The sequence below is a fragment of the Phaseolus vulgaris genome, chromosome 9 (genome assembly GCF_051622355.1).
Source record: "Phaseolus vulgaris cultivar YP4 chromosome 9, ASM5162235v1, whole genome shotgun sequence".
NCBI lineage: Eukaryota > Viridiplantae > Streptophyta > Magnoliopsida > Fabales > Fabaceae > Phaseolus > Phaseolus vulgaris.
This window is the reverse complement of record NC_143506.1, coordinates 9,149,744-9,172,927: the sequence shown is the minus strand read 5'-3', so window position 1 is coordinate 9,172,927 and position 23,184 is coordinate 9,149,744. Positions and strand designations below refer to the sequence as shown.

General features: G+C 34.3%; 2 protein-coding genes across 2 annotated transcripts; one reads left to right on the top strand and one right to left on the bottom strand.

The window, feature by feature from the left end:
• The first annotated feature begins 4,669 nt into the window (after window positions 1-4,669).
• LOC137822176 (uncharacterized) lies at window positions 4,670-5,983 on the top strand. Its single transcript, XM_068627078.2, has one exon. The coding sequence runs from the start codon at window positions 4,670-4,672 to the stop codon at window positions 5,981-5,983; it is 1,314 nt and encodes a 437-aa protein (XP_068483179.2).
• A 6,886-nt stretch (window positions 5,984-12,869) lies between these two features.
• MYB93 (myb domain protein 93) lies at window positions 12,870-14,414 on the bottom strand. The gene is made up of 3 exons (XM_068627895.2): window positions 14,203-14,414; window positions 13,958-14,087; window positions 12,870-13,815 (listed from the first exon to the last, which is right to left on the bottom strand). The coding sequence occupies exons 1-3, from the start codon at window positions 14,333-14,335 to the stop codon at window positions 13,071-13,073; spliced, it is 1,008 nt and encodes a 335-aa protein (XP_068483996.2). The 5' UTR covers window positions 14,336-14,414; the 3' UTR covers window positions 12,870-13,070.
• Between the last annotated feature and the right edge of the window lie 8,770 nt (window positions 14,415-23,184).

Below are 23,184 nucleotides of genomic sequence, written 5' to 3'. Positions count from 1 at the left end.
TATTGAATTTGTTAGAAGACGACTTGATGTTATTTGACCACAATTATACTATCATCTCTCTAGCAATAATAAATTTACGCCGAAATCACTCCTAATCACAATCTATTGTAGATATATAACTAAAGAATAATTTTAATATTAGTGACTCTATAGTACACATTGAGATTCTAAGTTACTCATAATTTTGCAGCCATACATCCTCTTAGTTTAGACCATGCATCACTATGCTCGGCAATGAACTTTGTGTTTTTCATATCTAAAAAAACCTAGTCACATGGCTACAGATGTTAAGATGTACCAACAGGCACCACAATTATAGTGAACACAAAGGTTGCAAAGCTAAGACAATATGTATTCTAATTAATTAAAAAATATAGTTGTTTGAGAGTAAATACAATGTGAACGTAAAATTCAACAAGTTATATAACATATAAATATTTTTTTTTTACAAACTTGAATTCTTACAAAGTTGGGTTGAATATATAATATCAAGTTTTATAGTTTTTCTTGGTGATCAATTGATACAAATCTCTCTAATATTTTATCCTTCTTGAATTCTCACACTGGTCCAACTATGAGGATTCTTGGTAGATCTAACTAGAAAGATAAAAAGTTTTTCCAATAATATAAACTTATATTTGAAGAAGACAATCCAATTTCGAGGTTGAGAATGTTAAAAATAATTATAAATATAAATTTTTATATTATATAAAGATATGTAGAGCAACATATAAATAAAAAAAATATACAAATTTAACGTCTTATGATTTTTTTTATCTAAGTCTATAAAATTCATGCTACTTGTTCTTGATATAGATTTCTTTAATGTTTCAGTCTCAATAGATTTTCAATCACAAAAGTAATTAATATAAACACATTTTTTTACAAGAATAGAATAAAATTAATATAAAGACATATTTAGTTACCGATTAAATTGAAAAAAAATCCGTACCTATTCTAGTTAAATTTTAAAAAATAAGGAAAAGTGTCAGCTAAATAAAATTTAAATAATAAATATTAGTCCAAATAAACTCCATTTTTTTTTTTGAAATAAAACTATCATGATCATATTAAACACGATTGATGATAATGAAGTTTAAAAGAAAAGAAATTGGCATATAGTAGTTTCATAAATTTATGTTTATAAATAGAAATACGAGTTTAAAGTTCATACAGTGATTTAGGATCTGTTTAGAAACTTATACATAAGAACTTGTAAGTATTTATATGTTAAAAAATAAATTAAAAATATAAATTTGATTTCCTTATAAATTATAATTAATTTATGCATAAATTAAAATTTAGATTTTGTAGAAGTTATTACAAAATAACTTTTATAATTTAATTTTTGTATAAAATAATTTAATTTTATAGAAAAACTGTTTTTATTTTTTTCTTATTTTATTCCTTATAACGTCTAGATAATTTTTTCGAAATTAACCCTTAATAAGTAAATAGAAGGTTTGCTTTAGAATGGAATATGTTTATAACCAAAAACTAAACTTTAATCTAATTTCTAATCAATAAAATTTTATTATTTTAATTATTCAATTAAGTTTTTGATGGTCTGTATAGGAGATTAAATTATCCATATGAACTATACTAACAAGAAATGAGATATGTTAATTTATGCAAATAATAGATTTTAATAAAAGAGACTATTTATTACTTTAAAAAAAATTAGAATAAATTGAAAGCTTTAAAAAGAATAAATTGAATTTCAAAATGTAAAAGAACTAAATATTATTTAACCTAAAACTTATCGAAATACATAATAAAATGTAAATACTATTTCTAGCACTGCTACTGTTCTTTTGTTGGTTATAGAGTACACATTTTTATATTGATTGGTTCACAAAACTTACATATGGTGACAGTGAGTTGGGTGGATAGCTACTCGATAATACTTTTAAACAATATTTTTGAAATATAAAGTATATATAAAAATAAACTTAAATCCAAAATCCTAAATTTAAACACTAAATTTATTTAAATATTTCGTGTAAAAAAATATAAAATTACATGCAATCTCAATTTAATCAATACAAATAAAATATTTAAAATTACTGTATCAAAATCTATTACAAGAATTTCAACCATACTCAATGTTTCATATTTTTCTCAGTAATTAAAACTAAATAAATTCAATACTTCACATGTGTTTTGAATATTGTTTATTATTTAAGTTATAATATTGTACAACTGTAACAATCAAATTAAAATATTTAAAATTAATAATTTGAAACAAAATGTCAGACATTTAAAGTGTAGTGAGTTTACTTTTATTTATAAATAAAGTTTTATGGATTCAAAAAATAATAAAAAACAATATTTTATATTGTTTTTTAGAATAAAATATTCTATTCATAATAAAATAACAATTTATTTAAATGTCAAATTAATGGTATCAAGGTATCATTGCTAAACGTTTAAATAAATATCAAGCACATTTTTTATATAGTAATTTTAAATAGAATTAAATATTTTAAAAATTATAGCATTCTCATCATTTAGTTTTTCTATAATTGTGTAAGTTTTATTTTTCCATCTTGTTAAGTATCTTGTAAACAAAAATAAATTCATTAAAATAGATAACAATTAATCAATATAGATGTTATTAAAAAAAAATGTTAGTATAATTACTTTTTATGTCATATCATAATCAATCTTAAACACTCTTCATCATATTGCATGTAATGCATCTTAATCTTAATGTAAAAATCCTATAATATTAAAGGGAGAATATATAATATTTTAAATCATTAGTTATAATATATCAAATTAGGGGTGTGTATCAGTTCAATCTGTTTTGACCCAATTCATCATAGGTGCGTCAATGTTATATGGACTTAAATTAGTAACCCGCCTTGTTAGAGGGTGGATTGATAGGCTGGTTCGCTACTTTTTTATTTACTTTTTATTTATTTATTTACTTTATTGTAGTCATTGATATCACTTGTTGGACAACAAAAATATAAGAAAAAAAAATAAAATTGAATCAAACTTTAATATTATAATAGAAAAATGTTTAATGTCTAACAAAATAAAGTAAATATCAACAATAATTCAATGAATAAAATGATGTATAAAAAAATTAATGTAAATAAAGTTCTATATAGAACATTGACAATCATCAATTTAATTCAAAAAAACATGAGATTTCTCTTTAAAAAGTAAAGAAGGGTGGGCTTACAAGCCAGACTTGGGAGTTAGATTGGCAAATGGAACGACGGTGGATCAGAGGTAAACACTGAAGCAAGCTCAGATGAAGGAAGCTTAGGGGCTAGCTTGTGCGATTTAGTGGGGTCGGATTTTGGTGAGGCCGGAGAAGGTGAAGGGGGCGCCGTCGGAGGAGGAAGATTGGGGCATGAAGAGACGGTTCAGGGTAAGTTGGATTCAGATTTTCTTGGTAAGGAGCGTGAGCTGCATGGGGTAGTTGCTCAAGCACTTTTAAGTGAGGCATTGAATGCGCACGGTTCTCTTTGCTCTTCTAAGAAAGAGAAAGTGGCATCATTGATTGGGCACGGTTTTTCTAGCTCTTATATGAAAGAGAATGTGGAATCAACTTTCAATGTTGTAGTGGCTACCAATGAGACCAAGGCAGAAGACGAAAAGGCAAGGAGAGTTGTTGGAGAAGGCGTGGATAAGTGCAGCAAGAGCCATTTAATAGGGTGTGTATCTGAAAGGTTAGGAGTGTCTTTATGCGTAGAAGACGTGCAAGGAGAGTTGCATGTTGATCGTGGGTCCCACTCTAAGGCACAGGAATGCGCACCTCTTATTGGACGTTTGGAAAGAGGAGCAGTGAGTGGGAAAGAAGTGGTTTGCGAATTTAATGATCAAGCTACATTTTCGAAAACTTCGGAGTCTAGAAGGGATTTAAAGAGTAAGTGCGTCCAGGATGCTGGTTTTGAGAACGTGGTAGGTGAGTTCGATTTGGAACAGTTGCGTTTTGTGAGTAGGATAGAAGATTCTTTAGGGACAAGACCTTTATTGGAAGAAGTGGAACAGTCTGGGGCCAGGGTGGAGGGAGAAGGAGCTGTCGGGTGGTCGAGATTAAAAGATCATCCAAAGTTATTAACTTCCCACAGCTTTACTGGAAACGGGCATGCAGATTTTGATAAGTTAGAAAAAGAGGAGGAAGTGAAAAGACCTGAAAGTCCAACTACGAAGGAGAGTGGGAGAAACGTTTCTATGGGAAGGTTGTCAGCGGGGTTGGGGACGGGTGCGGAAGATGTTTTGGAAGGCGGGGGTAATATTGTCTCTTCGAAGGGTAGGTTGTCGGGTTTGGTTGGGGAAGTCGGAGGTGAACATCCCATAGTGGATAAAGTGTTTTTGGTTCATCAAACTGGTAGTTCGTCGAATTCTTTAATCCCTTCTGACAGCGCAATTGAGAACTGTAACAGGATTTTTTGGGTGAAGACTGACAAGAATGTTGCTGCAAGTGTCTGGGGAGTAGGGAAAGAAACAGGTTTTTTGTTTTCTGGTCGAGAAGAAGTAGTCTTAAATGGTCTTTATTCGTTATCTAATCAAGGTGGTGTGACTACGAGAAAAATGTGGAAAGAAAGGAGCAAGTTTGTCAATGAAGATTCTTAGTCTGAATATTAGAGGGGTAGGCGGGGTAAATAAAAGGAATTATGTTAGGGATTTGATCAGCAGAGAGCAGGTGGACATGGTGTGTTTACAGGAGACGAAGTGTTCAGATTTCAGTAGGGAAAAGGTGTGTCTGCTTTGGGGAACCAACGAAGTGGATTGGGTGGAAAACAAAGTTGTTAACAGCGCAGGCGGAGTAATCACGATGTGGAGCAACAGGGTGTTTCAGTTGTCCAGTTTTGTAAATGGTAGGAATTTTTCTGTGTTAGAAGGGGTGTGGAAGAGGGGCATTGGAACTCACGTTACTATTGTGAATATTTACTGTTCAGGCTCTTTGCGGGAGAAGAAAGAGATGTGGAACAAGATCAGCGGTTTCAGACAGGGTCAATTATCAAAGGCTTGGTGTATCATTGGAGACTTTAACTCTGTAAGAAGACAGGAGGAAAGGAAGAGTGTGGTTGTGATTACTGATTATTCTAGAGAAATAAAGGCTTTCAATGATTTCATTGAAAGTTCAGAGTTGGCAGATATTCCGTTGGTGGGCAGGAAGTTTACTTGGTTCAAGCCCAATGGTTTGGTTAAAAGCAGAATTGACAGGGTGTTGGTATCTAAGGAGTGGTTGGAGTACTGGCCAAACAACCAACAATACGTCTTAAACAGGTCAATATCGGACCATTGTGCAATTATTTTGAAAGAAGTTTCTGTTGACTGGGGCCCGAAACCTTTTAGATGTTTGGATGTGTGGTTGAAAGATAGCAGGTTCAAGGATTTCGTGTGCTCGTGTTGGTCTTCTTACAAGGTGACAGAAGGGGGAATTTTTGTGTTTAAAGAAAAGCTGAAAAAGTTAAAAGCTGACTTAAAGGTGTGGAATAGGGAAGTCTTCAGAGACGTGAATCAGGCTAGTAAGGAATTCCAAAAAAGGTTAGAGGAACTGGACACTCGTGATGAGGAAGATGGGTTAGTAGAGTCAGAAAGGGATGAAAGAAAGTCTCTCTTTGCTAAACTTACCGAGGCTAAAGCTAAACAAGAGGCGATTCTTTTTCAGAAAGCAAGACAGAGTTGGATAAAGCAGGGGGATCTTAATACAAAGTTCTTTCATTCTGCGGTAAAATGGAGGAGGGCAAGGAATCCTTTACACGGAGTCTTTGATAATAACAAATGGTGCGATAGTAAGGAGGAGGTAAAAAATAAGGTGTGTGAGTTCTTTGAAGAAAGGTTCGCCAGGAACGATTTGTGTCAGGTCAGACTTGACAAGGTTAGATTCAATTCTATCTCGGAAGCTGACAACGTTTCGTTAGTCAGTGATTTTTCTGAAGAAGAAGTCAGGGCAGCGATCTGGGGTGTGATAGTTCAAAAAGTCCTGACCCTGACGGGTTCAACTTTGGCTTTATAAAATCCTGTTGGGAAATTTTAAAGAAGGATGTGATGTCAGCAGTAAAAGACTTTGCTGGGTTTGGTTGTTGGCCAAGAGGTTCAAATGCGTCATTTCTCTGTTTGATACCAAAAGTTGAAAACCCTCAACAGCTGGGGGAGTTTAGACCTATTTCTCTAGTAGGTTGCTTGTACAAAATCATCTTTAAGGTACTCTCCTTGCGTCTGAAAAAGGTGATTGGAAAAATTATTGATATAAGACAGTCAGCGTTTATTGAAGGGAGAGGTCTATTGGATAGCGTGCTCATTGCAAATGAGGTGTTAGAGGAGTACAAGAGGAAGAGAAAGCGCTGTATCTTTTTTAAAGTCGACTATGAGAAGGCTTATGATTCGGTGAAATGGGACTTTATTTACTATATGCTAAGGAGGTTGGTTTTCTGCGACCGGTGGATTCGGTGGATAAAGGGATGCTTGGAGTCAGCTTCGGTGTCTGTCTTGGTGAATGGAAGTTCAACTAGGGAGTTCTTTCCCAAAAAGGGTCTTCGACAGGGTGACCCGCTTGCCCTTTTCTCTTTCTCATTGTGGCGGAAGGGTTAGCTGGGGTGACAAGGGTGGCAGAAGAAAAGAAGTTGATTGACAGTTTGGAGGTTGGAAAGGATAAAGTAAAGGTAAATATGTTACAATATGCGGATGACACCTTGTTCTTCTGTGAAGCGAATACCAAAAGTGTTTTCAACTTAAAGGCGATCCTGCAATGTTTTGAGCTCGCTTTGGGGTTAAGGGTTAATTTTGCGAAAAGCAGGATCGGAGGGACGGGGATGGACCAGGTCACACTTCAGCGTTTCGCAGCGATTCTTAATTGCGATACGATGGTATCTCCTTTCATTTACCTGGGAATGCCAGTTGGAGGGAGTCATAAACGCGGCGCGTTTTGGAACGGGGTGCTAGAGAAAGTGCAGGAGAGATTAAGCAGGTGGAAGGGAAGAAGTTTGTCGATGGCTGGGAAGATTTGTCTGATAAGGTCAGTGCTTTCTTCCATCCCATTATTCTTTATGTCGCTATTCAAATTGCCTGCTGGGGTGGCACGGAAGTTGATCAGGCTACAAAGGGATTTTCTATGGGGTTGAGGTGCAGACGGAAGGAAGATTGCTTGGGTTTCATGGAACTTAGCGTGTTAGCCTCGTGAGTTTGGGGGTCTAAGAATCATAGACCCAAAGCTGTTTAACTTGGCTTTGCTGGGGAAGTGGATTTGGAGGTTGGGTTCGGTTGAGGTCGGTCTTTGGAAGGAAGTTCTTTTGTCTAAGTATGGTGGGTGGAGATCTCTGGGAGTGGAGGGTAAAGATAGGAGTTGCTCTCTTTGGTGGAAAGATTTGAAGGAAGTGTGGTCGACGGAGGGGTGGGGGAGAAGTTTTGAAGACAATTTTGAGTGGAAAGTAGGTGATGGGAAGGATAATTATTTCTGGAAGGATAGATGGTTGAAGGGCGAGGCGTTGAAAAATGTATTCCCAAGATTGTTCTCTATTAGCTCTAACAATGACGCAAAATTGTTGGAGTGTGGGTATTGGTCTAATGGAAGATGGGTTTGGAAACTAGCTTGGAGAAGGTCTTTCTTTGAGTGGGAGAATCCGATGGCGGAGCAGTTGGGTCAGCTCCTGGTTGGGGTTGGGGTGGCCCCAGGAGAGGCTGATAGTTGGGTTTGGAAGGTTGGGGATCTACAATCTTTTACAGTAAGTTCAGCTTACAAACTTATCAGGAAGGATAATGAGGCGAATTCTTTGTCGGTTTTTAGTAAGATATGGAGGAGTAAGGTTGTGCCTTCTGCGGCGCTTTTGGCTTGGAGGGTGTTGGAAAACAAGCTTGCTACTAGGGTTAATCTTAGTAGAAGAGGGGTGCAGTTAGAAAGCTTGAGGTGTGTTCTGTGCGGGAAGGAGGAAGAGTCGTGTAGTCATTTGTTCTTTGGTTGTACTTTCGCTTGGTGTGTTTGGTGTTTATGCTACAGGTGGCTTGGAGTTCTGTTTGTGGCTCATAATGAGCCAAGGTTTAACTTCGATCAGTTCAGGTTGATTCTTCCTTCTAAGACGGGTTCTTTTGTTTGGAACACAATTTGGATAGGGGTGGTTAGTGAAATTTGGAGTCACAGGAACACAATAATTTTCAAAAGAGGAGTGGTTGATGCGTCTGAAGTTTTTGCGCTGATACAAGTAAAGGTTTGGTCCTGGGTCTCTACAAATTTCAGGTTAGTTTCTTTCTCCTTCTCTGATTGGTGTTTGGAACCATTGGAGTGCTTGAGGTTAGTTTCTTGAAGTTTTTTCTCTTTCTAGGTTAAGTAAGGGCAAGGCGTTGGTTTGTTTGTTTTGACGGTCTGCTGTTGTATTTGGTGGTGAGCAATTTGTATAAGGGTTGAACCACCCCTGAAGTGGTTCAAATTTATTTATTTGTTATTGCCGATCAAAAAAAAAAAAAAGGTAAGCTGGGCCAATACGGATTGATGGATTCAAAAAGTTAACCCACCCTACCTAAACAATGGTGGATCAGCGGAAACTCAACCCATTTAGTCATTCTTAATCAAAACAAAGTTTTCTTATTTTTGGTTGTAACATAAACGAGTAGTGCAGAAAAGGATCCAATTTTTATTTATACACTGGTGCAAAAAAAAAAACAAAACGAATGCGGCTATTTTACATTTATAAAGGAGGCTATATAATCGCATTTGATGAGCATGCATTTATAAATGGAAAAGATAAGAAGGCGGCTATATATATAGCCGCATTTGTAAATTCGATTTATAAATGTGACTATTTACATAGCCGCATTTATAAATCATATTTACGAGAGACGTTTAGAGTTTCGTTTCTTTTTCGTTGTTGATTGAGTTTCTAATCAATGTTCTCAAACTTTGATCTTTTTCGAAGAACATGGTTATTATTTTAGCATTTCTTTTGATCTCTTAGTGCATCCATATTATACATCTTCGTATTTCATCCCAATGGAAGTCCAGAAAACGCAAATAAAAATTCTCCTATGCATCGCAAATATATGACGGAACAAGGTGGCAACATCGGCGAGGAAGGCACAACAGTAAGCGCAAACAAAAACTTTCTCAAGCATGACCTTAGCAATGACATAAAACAAAATATAAGAGAAACGCAAAACATACAAAAATCAATGGTGAAGAAGAAAAGAGGAAGACAATGCTTACCGATTACAGGAAGACAATGCTTACCGATTACAGGAAGACAATGCAAAGAAGAGAGGAAGAAAAGAGGAAACACAGTTAATGGAGAAAACACATAAGAAAAACGAAGCGCGAGAAAAATGAGAGTATCAAAACGTAAATGACGCGTTTCTGAATTAAAGTTAAAAAGATTTTAAGAATATACATACACAAGAATATTTTAGAAGTAATTCAACTTTTATATAAAAATATATGAATAACTTAACCACATAACTCATTTCAAACATAACACATTTGACAATAAAGTTTAGGGTTTAGAGTTTAGTTTAAAAAACAAAACAACTTTTGACCTAACATCCTTTTCTTTAACATGTATAATGCATGACTATATTAAATAATTTTTTTATAAAAAGTTGAGATATCCATAAATAATGTTTTTATTTAATTCATTATTATTTGGCAATAAAGTTTGATAGTTTACTTTTTTTTCTGCATTAATGCATAAAATCTTTCTTCCAAAATTTTTTCTTTCCAACACCCCATTCTACTTATTTGATATATATAGATGAAAGGGTAATATAATACCTTTGTACTTGTTAAAATTGGGCTGGAAAAACCCTGCACCCATGGGTAGTAGGTACCCGTTTAAACTATTTAGATGAATTGTTTAATCTTCCCTGCTTCTACCTAAGACTTTGCTCACCATCATTTTCAACTTAATTAGGATCTAGTAAGCAAAATCTTTATTAAATACTCCTTTTTTAGTGTAGCATGTTTTAAAGATTTTTATTTCTCTTTAACTGTTATTCTCAAACTTGAACATATGACTCTTTTTATTATCAGCGAAAAACCTTGAACATAATTTTATACTTTTACCTTTCAGCTAATTTTTAACTAATTTTTATAATTGAAAGAATAAATTAGAAAATCTTATAAATAATATTATATTTCTTGATTCCTTCAAAACAACCTAATAGTACTCTTCAAAAAGATGAAATAGGTATATAACATTAGACTTTGAGTGGCTGGGTCATCTAAATTTCTAATTCCTTCTTTTCATATTTTATGGAAGATTTAGCATGTTTTTTTTGGTAAGTTGCCTAATTGTTCTTGATTTATATTATTTTTATTTTGTTTTTTTTAATATAGGAAAGAGAACTCCCAATCTTTAGATAAAATGAAAGCTAATTAATTTAGATAAAAGAGAAAACACGAAGGTAGAGATTATTACATTCCCCTATATGAAATTACCTGTGCACTATTCAAAGATATATGTTCAATATTTGTATATTATGTTTTGAGATTTAATTTTTTTTATCGATAATAAAAAATATATATATAATAAATGAAAATAACGGGTTATTTCAACCCTATGTAACAAAACAAAATGGCACTGAGTTGTTTTGAAGCAGACTTTATTTAGTGAGTAATTAATAAAAAATCATGTCATTAGTCAATCAATTATGTGAAGAGTAATTTTTATTATCACTGTTGAAAGAGTTCTAATTAGGATATTCTGATTTTATTGTGAGTATATTTTTTTTATAAAAGTTGAGGTATCTTAAATATTTTTATTTATTTATTTATTTTGTCTGATAAAAAAGAGTGAAAAGTAATTTAAAAAATTGATTTCATTTTTTAAAAAGAAAATTAAACGTTACCAACATATTTTTGTGTGTGTATATTCTAATCCAGAAGAAGTCTTCGAACTAAGGTATTTCTTATTCACTTACAAGAGAAACAATTCAGAAATTTCCATGACAAATTCCTATGAAGACCAATGACTAAAAAACACACCTGTATATATGTCGGTATGAATGTATACTAATACATAACTACGAGAATTAGTGTGCTTATATATGAATATGATTGTTCTAACTACCTTCTTTACATCATTTTCTTCATTGATGTTGCCACTCGCAAGACAGACATAGCTTCCAAGGCGTTACCACTATTTTATTATGCAATAATTGCCTATGTTTGTATATGCATTATCCCCATCAATCAAACAGCAGCAGGGGTCTAGCATGCTTAGTTTAGACGTTAAAAATCTTATTTAAACTAACATAATTGCAATGACATAAGAATCTTTAAGTGGCACACAACGCATGGGGTAGGATTAGGTGGTGAAAATTTTCCTTACACTTAAAAATTAGGAGAGTATGGAGGAGAACAAACCTAACCACATTGTGATTTTCGTTGTTACTTTGACAATCATGCCAAACTTGACCTCAACCAATCGAATTATTCGAGTGCCTTTGACAAGGCATACTCCAAAAAGGTACGATTAGATTAATCACAGGGCCACTAGTGGTGCATTGACATGTGTTAGACATTAGTTTCATTGCGAAGACTTTGTACTCTTAGCTATATTTTTTATTTCTGTTCCTCAAGGCTTAGCAGTCAACTTCTTAATGGAAAAGGAATCAAATCTAACTACTCACGATGGAAATAGACGACTTGTTTTAACTTATAAGCAGCCATTTCCTTTTATGATGGTTTAGGATTTGCTGCATATTTCAAACACTTTCTAATGTGTCTTAGATAAGCCATTATTAATTTACTGATTAATGTTTAAATTTCTTCTCAAATAAAACCTCCTCCCACTTGCTCTGTGGAAAGTTATAGTAGTGCTCACAAAATAATATTTCAGTGTTTAGATCATTGTTGTAGATCTGCTCAAGGTTTTTTGTTTTCTCGTACTCTTTAGGATCAACACATTTTACAAAGCAATGGGAATGCCATTTTATGAGACCTCGAATAGAAAAACATTTTACAAAAACTTACTGAGGAATGTCTTTCTATAAAATCCCATTCGTAATGCTACTGTACCTTTCTACATAAGGAGAACAACTGAAATAAATTAAAAATGAGCCAACAAATTAGATGGGGACTATCTGTCTTGAATTATCTCATAATAGAACATATTTATAAAATCATTAAATAGAAATTAATTTTTAGAGATCAAAATAATTAGTTACAATAATAATTAAATTAGAGACCATTTTATAAACTAAAACAAAAATTGGTTTCTAAATTAGTTTATATTATTGTTAAATAATTTCTAAATTGGTATCTAATTAGCAACCAAGTTTTAACTACCAATTATTTAGTTTTTAAATTTGGTCTCTAAAACCTTGGTTGCTAATTAAATACTAATTTAAAAATTATTTAATAATAATATAAAATAACTTAGAAACCAGTTTTTGTTTTAGTTTCTAAAATGTTCTCTAATTTAGTACTATTGCAACTAATTATTTTGGTATCTAAAAATTGGTTTTTATGAATAATAGTAATATGCACATCTTTTACTGATTTCCAAGAGATTCAACCCTGATAAGTCCGGTTTTGTGTATTATGGTCTGAGTACATTCTTGAATTTATGTCCGTAAGTTGGAGAAAACAATTCGTAACATGTTTATAATTTAGTAGGAAAATAATTAGCTTTTGCTCTAGGCCTGGAGCCTTGGTATAGTGATAAAGTTGAGAAGAAATTAATCAGTGTATAGGTATACATAAATCATAAACCAAATTCATGGTTCTTTTCTGCAAGTAACTTATTGTTAACTCAAGATGTTCGCCTTTCATGTTCTTCCTACCCCATTTTCTCGAAGAAAAAAATATACATAACATAAACCAAGAAGTTCGATATACAATAAACTAACAAATGAAACAAAAAATAAAGAAACAACAGTAAAAGCCAAATTTTGTTTGAGCAAAGAAAACATAACTGTTGAAAACGATACTGTCATACCGACAATCAAACTAGTTCGATGAAACTGTCCCGGGGTTATGTACAAAACATGTATTCATATATAAATACGAATGTATGTAAATGGGCATACATATGTATATGTATATATATGGTCTAATTAAGTTACAAGAAGCAAACACGGCGTAAAACACAATACTTGAACCTGGTGCAAATTAAATACTAAGATAGCTCAGGCATGATGGGGTCCTCAAAAAATAGTTCAGGCCAATAAGATGGGGGTCCTCCTCCATAGCTAGAAGTGCTGCTGCTGGCATCTCCTGGATTGCTAGCTGATGTACCTATTGCATTCGGAGGAATAGATGGAATAATCCATGAAGAGTGATGATCAACCGTGTGATCCCCTTGACTTATCATTGCAAAGTTAGTACCTTGACTCATCTCACTATTCAAACATGATTGAGAACTGAAAGAGACTTGTGGGTCTAAAAGGTGAGGTAGCACGTTTTGGTGGTGGAGTGGTTGAGAACTAGCAATGCCATGAGAAAATGAGGCAGGAGCATCCGGTTGCGATATGACTGTATTCTCTTTCACATTGGAGACTGAGTTTAACAAAGTGAAAGGTTCCATGTTGTTCATGTTGTTTGTGGTGGCATTTTGGTCATAGTAGTTGGAGCTTAAGGAGTTTGAGGATTGGATTAGATGATGAAGGTATTGAAGCTTTGCCAGCTGGACTGCCTCTGCTTGCAACATCATAGCATGTTCATCCAATGATTGATGATCCACAAGGTCTGTCATGTTGGCCAAAGCTAGCAGATATGGCAAGCTGGAAACAAGGTCAGTTCTAGGTTGGTGAGTCATTGGATCAAAACCCATCTGAATCAACTTTTTCTTTAAATGAGTATTCCAGAAATTCTTGATCTCATTATCCGTCCTTCCAGGAAGGTGGGTCGCAATTGCTGACCATCTAAAAAACAAAATAAAAAAACATTATGAATCCAAAAAACAAAAGAAGGAAGTCATAACAGCGCAAATAACGAGGAGATTAGGCTTGAATAGGTTAAATTTGCGTGGAAAACTAGAAAAAAGAACTGTGGCAAGGAAAGTACTTGTTTCCAAGGATAGAATGGAGATGCAGAATTGTTTGCTCCTCTTCTTGAGAAAATTTGCCCCTCTTGATATCAGGCCTTAAATAGTTAGTCCACCTTAGCCTACAACTTTTTCCACATCTGTTGAGACCTGCCATAATTGCAAGAAACAAAAATGAATGAGGAATCTATAACATTAAAAAGAGAGAACAGAACTAGGTATATAGTTTCAGCCATAATTAATATCAAGCTAGAAATTTACACACCGGCTAGCTTAGGGAGAGCTCTCCAACTTCCATGGCCATGTTTCTCAATGTGCTGAACCAGCTTTTGATCTTCTTCGGGAGTCCAGGGACCTTTCTTAAGGCCATTCTCATCGCAGCATGGAGATCTTCCCATATTGTGTGCTATACTCTGGATTGACCAAAAACTATGATTATCCTTTACTCCTCTTTACCACCAAATTAAACTGGGACTGCTGCATACTATTTATATAACCATTATATTCTTATTACTTTCTTCTCCTCCTTAATTATCTGTAATATTAAATAACATTTCACAATCTTTATTAGGCCGATGAAAGATTTGACACTTCCATCTCGTTAATGTGTAAACAACAAAATGTCTCATGCATTGACAAATTTGCCCTTATATTGGTAATCAATCAAAAACTAGATTAACACTTTTAAAATAGATACTATAATATTTAAGAAATTTATGATATAATATAAGGTGATTAAGTAATCGTATAAAAACTATATGCACTCTTAGTATATAATATTTTCTCTTATATATAATCACTCTTTCTAAGTGATGGTATTTTTTTGTATTTTACTTAATTAAATGAACTATTAACTAATCCAATGATATTATTTATCAGTAAAACTATACTATTTGCAAACTTCATTTTACAAGTAATTTTTATTTAGTTTTTTACGCATACGTGCATGGCAAATGATTGAGGTTATTTTAGACATGCTCAAGAATTCAATCAATTTCTTCAGACGCTATGGAGTAAAAAATATTTTCTTTCTTGTTAATCAGATACATGTTTCCTTCAGCACGGTTCCATTAGAATAAATTTGGAAAATGAATAAAATATGATATTCAAACGAAGCAATGAGGAGAATTTGGTAATTATGGAGTAAACTTTTTGTAGTTTGAATTAACTGATTATTAATGTGGCACTAAAGTGTCCTTAAAAAGATGAAGTTCCAAATTAGATTACGTAACACGTGGCGAATGAGTGCTTGTCGGAGGAACCCCTCCCATGCACGCAAAGAGGAGGCTGTTTCCCTCTTTCGTCATCGTTTGCATGGCACCCAAAGACTCACGTCCTCTCTTCTTGGATTTCATGCCCCCTTAAACAAATCATCTACTCAACAACAGTACCATGAAAAACAATCTCCGAATAATATATATTACAATAAATCCAATTGTGTATACTCTACATAATATATATGTCTATGACTAGTTCTATACGTAGACATTAAAAACTTATCTTATTTTACATAACTGATGAAGATCAGTTTTATTTAGATTGAAGATTGAATCCCAGCAGTTGTGCTTTTCTTTTTCTTAATATTAGTGTATAGTTTAAATAAAAATGATTTACATTTATAATTTTCTTTTTCACAATAAAATATGTTTTCAACTTATATACATATCCAAATACTCGTACAAAGTTACTCTTAATTTTTGAAGTTATGTACTTTATTAATTAACTAATAAACAATCTTCTATATTCATATAAAATCGTGTATAAGTTTTTCTCCTGTTATTCAGCTCTATGTGTCAGCATTTTTTTTTTATTAACAAAGAATAAATAAAATAAAAAGACACATTTCAGGGGTGTCTCAACCCTTATACAAAACCTCAAATACAAGTATTCTAGTACCCTACCAACTACTGATCCAACAATACACAATCCCTCTGCGACCGGTGGATTCGGTGGATAAAGGGATGTTTGGAGTCTGCTTCGGTGTCAGTTTTGGTGAACGGAAGTCCAACTAGGGAGTTCCTTCCCAGAAAGGGCCTTCGTCAGGGCGACCCGCTTGCCCCTTTTCTCTTTCTCATTGTGGCGGAAGGGTTAGCTGGGGTGACTAGGGAGGCAGAAGAAAAGAAGTTGATTGATAGTTTGGAGGTTGGAAAGGATAAAGTAAAGGTGAATATGCTGCAATATGCGGATGACACTTTGTTCTTCAGCGAAGCGAATACTAAAAGCATTTTCAACCTAAAGGCGATTCTGCAATGCTTTGAGCTCGCTTCGGGGTTAAGGGTTAATTTTGCGAAAAGCAGGATCGGAGGAACGGGGATGGACCAGGTCACACTTCAGAGTTTCGCAGCGATTCTTAATTGCGATACGATGGTATCCCCTTTCATTTACCTAGGAATGCCAGTTAGAGGGAGTCATAAACGCGGTGCGTTCTGGAACGGGGTGCTTGAGAAAGTGCCGGCAAGATTAAGCAGGTGGAAGGGAAGAAGTTTGTCGATGGCTGGGAGGATTTGTCTGATTAGGTCAGTGCTTTCTTCCATCCCACTATTCTTTATGTCGTTATTCAAATTGCCTGCTGGGGTGGCACGGAAGTTGATCAGGTTACAAAGGGATTTTCTTTGGGGTTGGGGTGCAGACGGAAGGAAGATAGCTTGGGTATCATGGAACTTGGCGTGCAAGCCTCGTGAGTTTGGGGGTCTCGGAATCATAGATCCAAAGCTGTTTAACCTGGCTTTGTTGGGGAAGTGGATATGGAGGTTGGGTTCGGTTGAGGTCGGTCTTTGGAAGGAAGTCCTTTTATCTAAGTACGGTGGGTGGAGATCTCTAGGAGCGGAGGGTACAATTAGGAGTTGCTCTCTTTGGTGGAAAGACTTGAAGGAAGTGTGGTCTGCGGAGGGGTGGGGGAGAAGTTTCGAAGACAGTTTTGACTGGAAAGTAGGCGTGGGAAAGGATATTTATTTCTGGAAGGACAGATGGTTGAAAGGCGAGGCGTTGAAAAATGTTTTTCCAAGATTGTTCTCTATTAGTTCTAACAAAGAGGCAAAACTGTTGGAGTGTGGGAATTGGTCTAACGGGAGATGGGTTTGGAAACTAGCTTGGAGAAGGTCTTTCTTTGAGTGGGAGAGTCAGATGGAGGAGCAGCTGGGTCAGCTCCTGGTTGGGGTCGGGGTGGTCCCAGGAGAGGCTGATAGTTGGGTCTGGAAGGCTGGGGCTCCACAATCTTTTTCAGTAAGTTCTGCTTACAAATTCATCAGGAAGGAGACTCAGGCGGACTCTGTGCCGGTTTTTCGTAAACTTTGGAGGAGTAAGGCTGTGCCTTCTGCAGCTCTTTTGGCTTGGAGGGTGTTGGAAAACAAGCTTGCCACTAGGGTTAATCTTAGCAGAAGAGGGGTGCAGTTAGAAAGCTTGAGGTGCGTTCTGTGCGGGAAGGAGGAAGAGTCGTGCAGCCACTTGTTCTTTGGCTGTACTTTTGCTTGGCGTGTTTGGTGTTTGTGTTACAGGTGGCTTGGGGCTCTGTTTGTGGCTCATATTGAGCCAAGGTTTAACTTCGATCAGTTCAGGTTGATTCTTCCTTCTAAGACGGGTTCTTCTGTTTGGAACACAATTTGGATAGGGGTGGTTAGTGAAATTTGGAGTCATAGGAACACAATAATTTTCAAAGGAGGAGTGGTCGATGTGTCTGAAGTTTTTGCGCTGGTACAAGTAAAGGTTTGGTCCTGGGTCTCTACAAATTCCAGGTTAGCTTCTTTCTCCTTTTCTGATTGGTGTTTGGAACCTTTGGAGTGCTTGAGGTTAGTTTCTTGAAGTTTTTTTTTTCTCTTTCTAGGTTAAGTAAGGGCGAGGGTTGGTCAGTACATTATGACAGTCTTGTATAAGGGTTGAACCACCCCTGAAGTGGTTCAAAATTTATTTATTTGTTATTGCCGATCAAAAAAAAAAAAAAAAAAAACAATACACAATCCCAGTACAAAATATAAGAACCCAACAAACACAGTTACATCAACCCACCAAAAAGGTCACACCCTCAAACAAAGACAAACAAGAGATTTTTGCCATCAGGCTGAATTACCATAACCAAGAGTCAAACTCGACAATAAAAGACACATCACCCAACAACTAAGCCAAATCTTTGTAACAGGCAAACTGTACCAAAAAACCAAAAGCTAACATCAACAAACCGATCCTTCGAGGATAATACATAAACCAGATATTGCCTGCAAGAAAAACGTAACAGCTTCCAATCGCAGTTCTTGGCAAAGAACTCAGTCCGGCCCTGCCAAACAAAATGTCCAAGACAACCGCAATACAGAGCAGAATCATCAGTCTGACCCTGCCAGATAGGAAATACCAAAACAACCTGCACAACCACTTAAAGCTTTCCAAGCCTCAGTCTAGCCTTTCATATAGGAGTTACCGAAGGAACCTGCGCAAACCACACCACAACTACCAAAACTAGGAAAGAACGTTAGTTAAAAACACAAAAAAAATCAGACTTTCAAATACCTCATACAACACATAGGATCCAAACACCAGTCTGAGTAAGAGAACGCAGCCGATTTTTCTTTTACTGTGACCCAAGACCAAGTCTTCCTTTGTGCCACGGTAAAAACCTCCACTAGATCCACCCGCCCATTCTCAAACACAACCCTATTCCTGTGATTCCAAATTTCATTCACAAAACCTACCCAAATACCCCCCCAACACTTGGTAACTGCGTGGTTCAGACCAAGAGGTTTGAACATCCTAAAGTGCATTTGTGCATCACAATGTAGCACCAACGGGAAACCCAACCACGTGAGACACATACCCCAAATTCTCCAAGAAATCTTACACTCAAAAAATAAATGTCTTACCGACTCTTCTTCCACACCACACAGAGGGCACCGATCGCACATCAAAGGTATACCGCGTCTCGAAAGATTGTCCTTAGTAGGAATAGCATTACGTAACACCCTCCAAGCCAAAAAATGTGCCGAAGGTAAGGTCTTTAAAGTCCAGAACTTCGCGAACAAATCCTCCCCCACTACAGACTCCTCCCCCATGAGGCACTTATATGCTACCTTCACAGAGAAATCCGTATGATCCACATCCCTCCATAGTCATTTATCAGGTTTAACTCCACCTTCTCTTGTTAACCTTTTGGTATCCAACTTTCGCATTAGAAGATCAAGTAGACTGGATTCCCACACAAAAAGATTTCTTCTCCACCGCAGTTTCCAGGACCAACCATTATTACTCCAACTCCCAACTTGTGACAGAGTACAACCAGTATCCAAGGAGATTAAATATAATCTAGGAAATTTATGCATTAGAGGGATGTTTTCCAACCACTTATCTATTTATTAGGAACCCTGGTTAAACTTATTTAGATTGAGGATTGAGGGTAACACCATATAAACTAATTCACGAGTACAAGATACCCTCGCAATAATATATATATATATATATATATATATATATATATATATATATACTCAAAGAAAAATTATTAAATAAAAACCAATTTTAGAGATTAAAATAATTAGTTGTTACATTAACTAAATTAGAAATCATTATAGAGACTAAAAAAAATTTGGTTTCTAACTTAGTTTCTATTATTGATTAATAATTTTTAAATTGGTATATAATTAGATACCAAAGTTTTAACTATCAATTATTTAGATTCAAAATTTGGTAGCAAACATCATATCAAATCAACACGATTCGACAATTTGTTTGAAGATAAACTATCATCTAAAGTAATCTGACTCATAAAAAATAAAATATCATTGGATCAAATAATTTGATGAACACTTGAGAAACACCTTGAGTTGAATCAAAATCATTTAGCATTCCATAGGGAGTACTTATTCAATTCATTTATTCATTTTTATACTTGTATATTATGTAATTTTTACACCTCTTACTAACTTAAGTAACGAAAAATCTCTTGTAGGTAGATATATTCGCTCGAACTTCATCAACAATTTGACTATTAATCTTTGAAAATATAAATTCAACTTCTTAGAAATATCACTTTTTTCACTTTAGGAGACTCACACTTCTTTTTTATAAGAAATAAATCCTAATTAAGAAAAATAAATAAATTCCTTGTGGGGCAACTACCTTCCCACAAATGGACGTCCATCATTTCTTAGTATACCATTTAATAAAGGCTTAAATATGTTTTCATCCATGTACTTATATGTGAAATTGATTTTTGTTCTTAGCTTGAACTTAAACCTCCTGAATAATTGTATTAAGAAAACTATTGGAATGCATATTTGTCAGATTTTTTGTACGTGACAAACGGATTTTCAATGTGGATTAGGATGTTAAAATATTTCAATGTTATAATATATTATAATACAGTTCACGTTGAAAACATTTGTTTGTTTCGTAGGAAAACACTGGTAAAATACTTATTCCAATAGTTTCTTAACTACAATTATTCAAGAGGTCTAAAGTTTAGACTAGAGGAATAAACAATTTAATGTTATAGGGATGAAAAACATATTTTAACCCTTTAATAACCATACAATTCAAAATTAATTTTTCTTCATTAGTTTTTTACACACACATATATATATATATATATATATATTTATAAAGGACAAATTTATTTAATTGACAATTTGAATTTGGCTTTTGAACGGTTTATTTTCGATTAGATAATTAGATTTGTATTCACTTTTGAATTTGTCTACGTTAAGTATCACTACAAAAAAAAATAATGAAATAGAAACTAATTTTAGATAAAAAAAAATAATTAGTTGTTATAGTGACTAAATTAGACACCATTTTAGGGACTAAATAAATTTTTTGTTTCTAAAATTTAGAAACAAGGTTTTTGCTACCAAATTTAGAAACTAAATAATTGGTAGTTAAAACCTTGGTAGCTAATTAGATACTAATTTAGAAACTATTTAACAATAATAGAAACTAATTTAGAAACCAATTTTTTTTTAATTTCTAAGATGGTGTCTAATTTAGTCACTATTGTAACTAATTATTTTGGTATCTAAAAATTGGTTTCTATTTGATAATTTTCTTGTAGTGTATTACTGTTCTACGTTAAATATGCTCCTATATCTTCAAGTAGAAAAATTTAAAGTTGCACACTAATATAATTTGTGTCTTGTATTAAAACTAATTGAATTAAATTCAAGAACAAAATTATTCTATTTTGTTGTAGGGAAGTACTTTGAAATATACAAGATCGATATTTCTTGATAGTTTAATTTCTTTATTATAATTATATTAATGTAATTCGTCAGCATTCAGACACTCAAACTTACACCAAACCACATATATGCATGTGTGTGTAGGTCAAATTGGCACGTAAAATATAGGCACATGATTAATTTATCTGAATATCTAAACCGGTAAACAAAAAAATCTAGGCAAGTTGTTGAAAATAGTTATAGCTACATGGATTGATTATGGATAAATAAAGTATATGAGTGAAAGCCTGGAGGTTAAAAAGTCAGGACAAATCAAATGTACCAGTAATAGCTGAATGCCTGAAAAGGACATGAAGGATGTGACTGCTTTGACTCAGAGGGTGGTGCAGTTGGAGACGTGAAGGAGAATCTGGTGCAGCAGACGCCCAAGTCGACCCCAATTTACTTTTAACCCTTAAAACATTCTTTGCACGGTTGAGAAACCTTCAATGGCGTTTGTTGGAGATTTGTCTCCATGCACCTTGTTCTGTTGCACATTTTCTTCATCATGGCACCATCTTCCATTTTAAACCCAATACAAAGTAAAAGGTTATCGCTTAGTACACACTAGTGTTTTAAAACTTGGCTAAATCTGCAAAATGAAACATCTTATTCGAATCAACCAACTCTCACGATGCTTCTATAATGATACGCATTTATTTACCTTGGGTTTTAGACCAGTGGCTTAATATAATTGGTTCCTTATTTAATAACATCAAATCAAAGAATTTAATTTAATTAAATAATTTATTAAAAAACGTGCTTTGTGAATTCGTCATATTTTTAAAGTTGGAAGAAATTAAATTAGTTTTTCTAAAGTTTAGAGATCAACACAAAGCCCCTCGATCATATATATTTAGTGGAAAATATAAAAATTAAAAATAAATTTTCCATATTTGTGCGACTGTCAACTGGTGACCCATATGTTGCTTCAGAGATAAGCCATTCATTTTCAAACCTAAAAATCTATTCAATTTAATTGTTAAGTGTCGACGTCTATATGAAGAACAAAGGAGTTAGTTAGAAAGAGTAATTTTTTTCTTCTTTAACCCTTTTCTTCTGAGTTTCTTGTTCATGTGTCGCAAACCTAGCTCATTGTCTTTAATCTTGCAATTTTAGTAAACGAATCATACACACAAAGACATGGATCTTTGAGGCAAAGGATCTTGTCGGGAGCATTGTGTGTTCCGATGAGAATAGAATTAAGGGACCAGTGATGTAAGATCAACTTTATAGTTTCATTATAATATCATCCTTTATTTCAGTGTCAGCTAAACAACTGATTTGCTTGCTGCAATGGGTTTCCAACCAATACTTCCATAAAACGTTAAAAACAACTTCGAGTTCACCCACTTAGCTTCTACTACCACATTTGCTACGAACTTCTGTGTCTTTGTCCCCTACAAAGGCCATTCTCAACTCGCTTCAAGGACACTCTTCCAACTGAATCATCCCAAACTTTTTGCTTCTAATGCCTTGCAAAGGCTATGGTTGGTTAATTTTGGTCAGAGACGCGCCTTGGAAAGTTCCTAATCAATACAAATATGCTGAAAAAGAGACACCATTCAATTATAGCAAAAATACATTATGTACCAAACCTAACACATATATGGAAAGGCTGAAATTTAATTACGGGTTCTAAAGCATAATTTCTAACGATAATGCGTGCCCCTAAATTCAGAACAATTCAATATATGAGTAATTAAGTGCATAGTTAAGTTAGGAGAAGCAATGAAGAAAACAGAAGGGGGACATTGACAAATTATAAGATCTACCTTAGTAACTTCTGTGACGCTTCATTGATGATCACCTACTTATCACCAAAAGAAAAATTATCTTATCATGCTTTGTCCCGAGGGGTACTAACCGAGGTCTTGCAAATTTAGTCAAGCTAACCACTTTCCAAGTCACTAAAAACCCTTTTCAAGAAAGGTTTTGTGTGATGGACAATCTACTCTTACCTGGAGAGAAAGGGAACGAAAGAAAAGTGATGAAAGATGCAGCGAAGTGATGAGTATCACTCTTCAAGAAATTAAAATCACCATTTATAT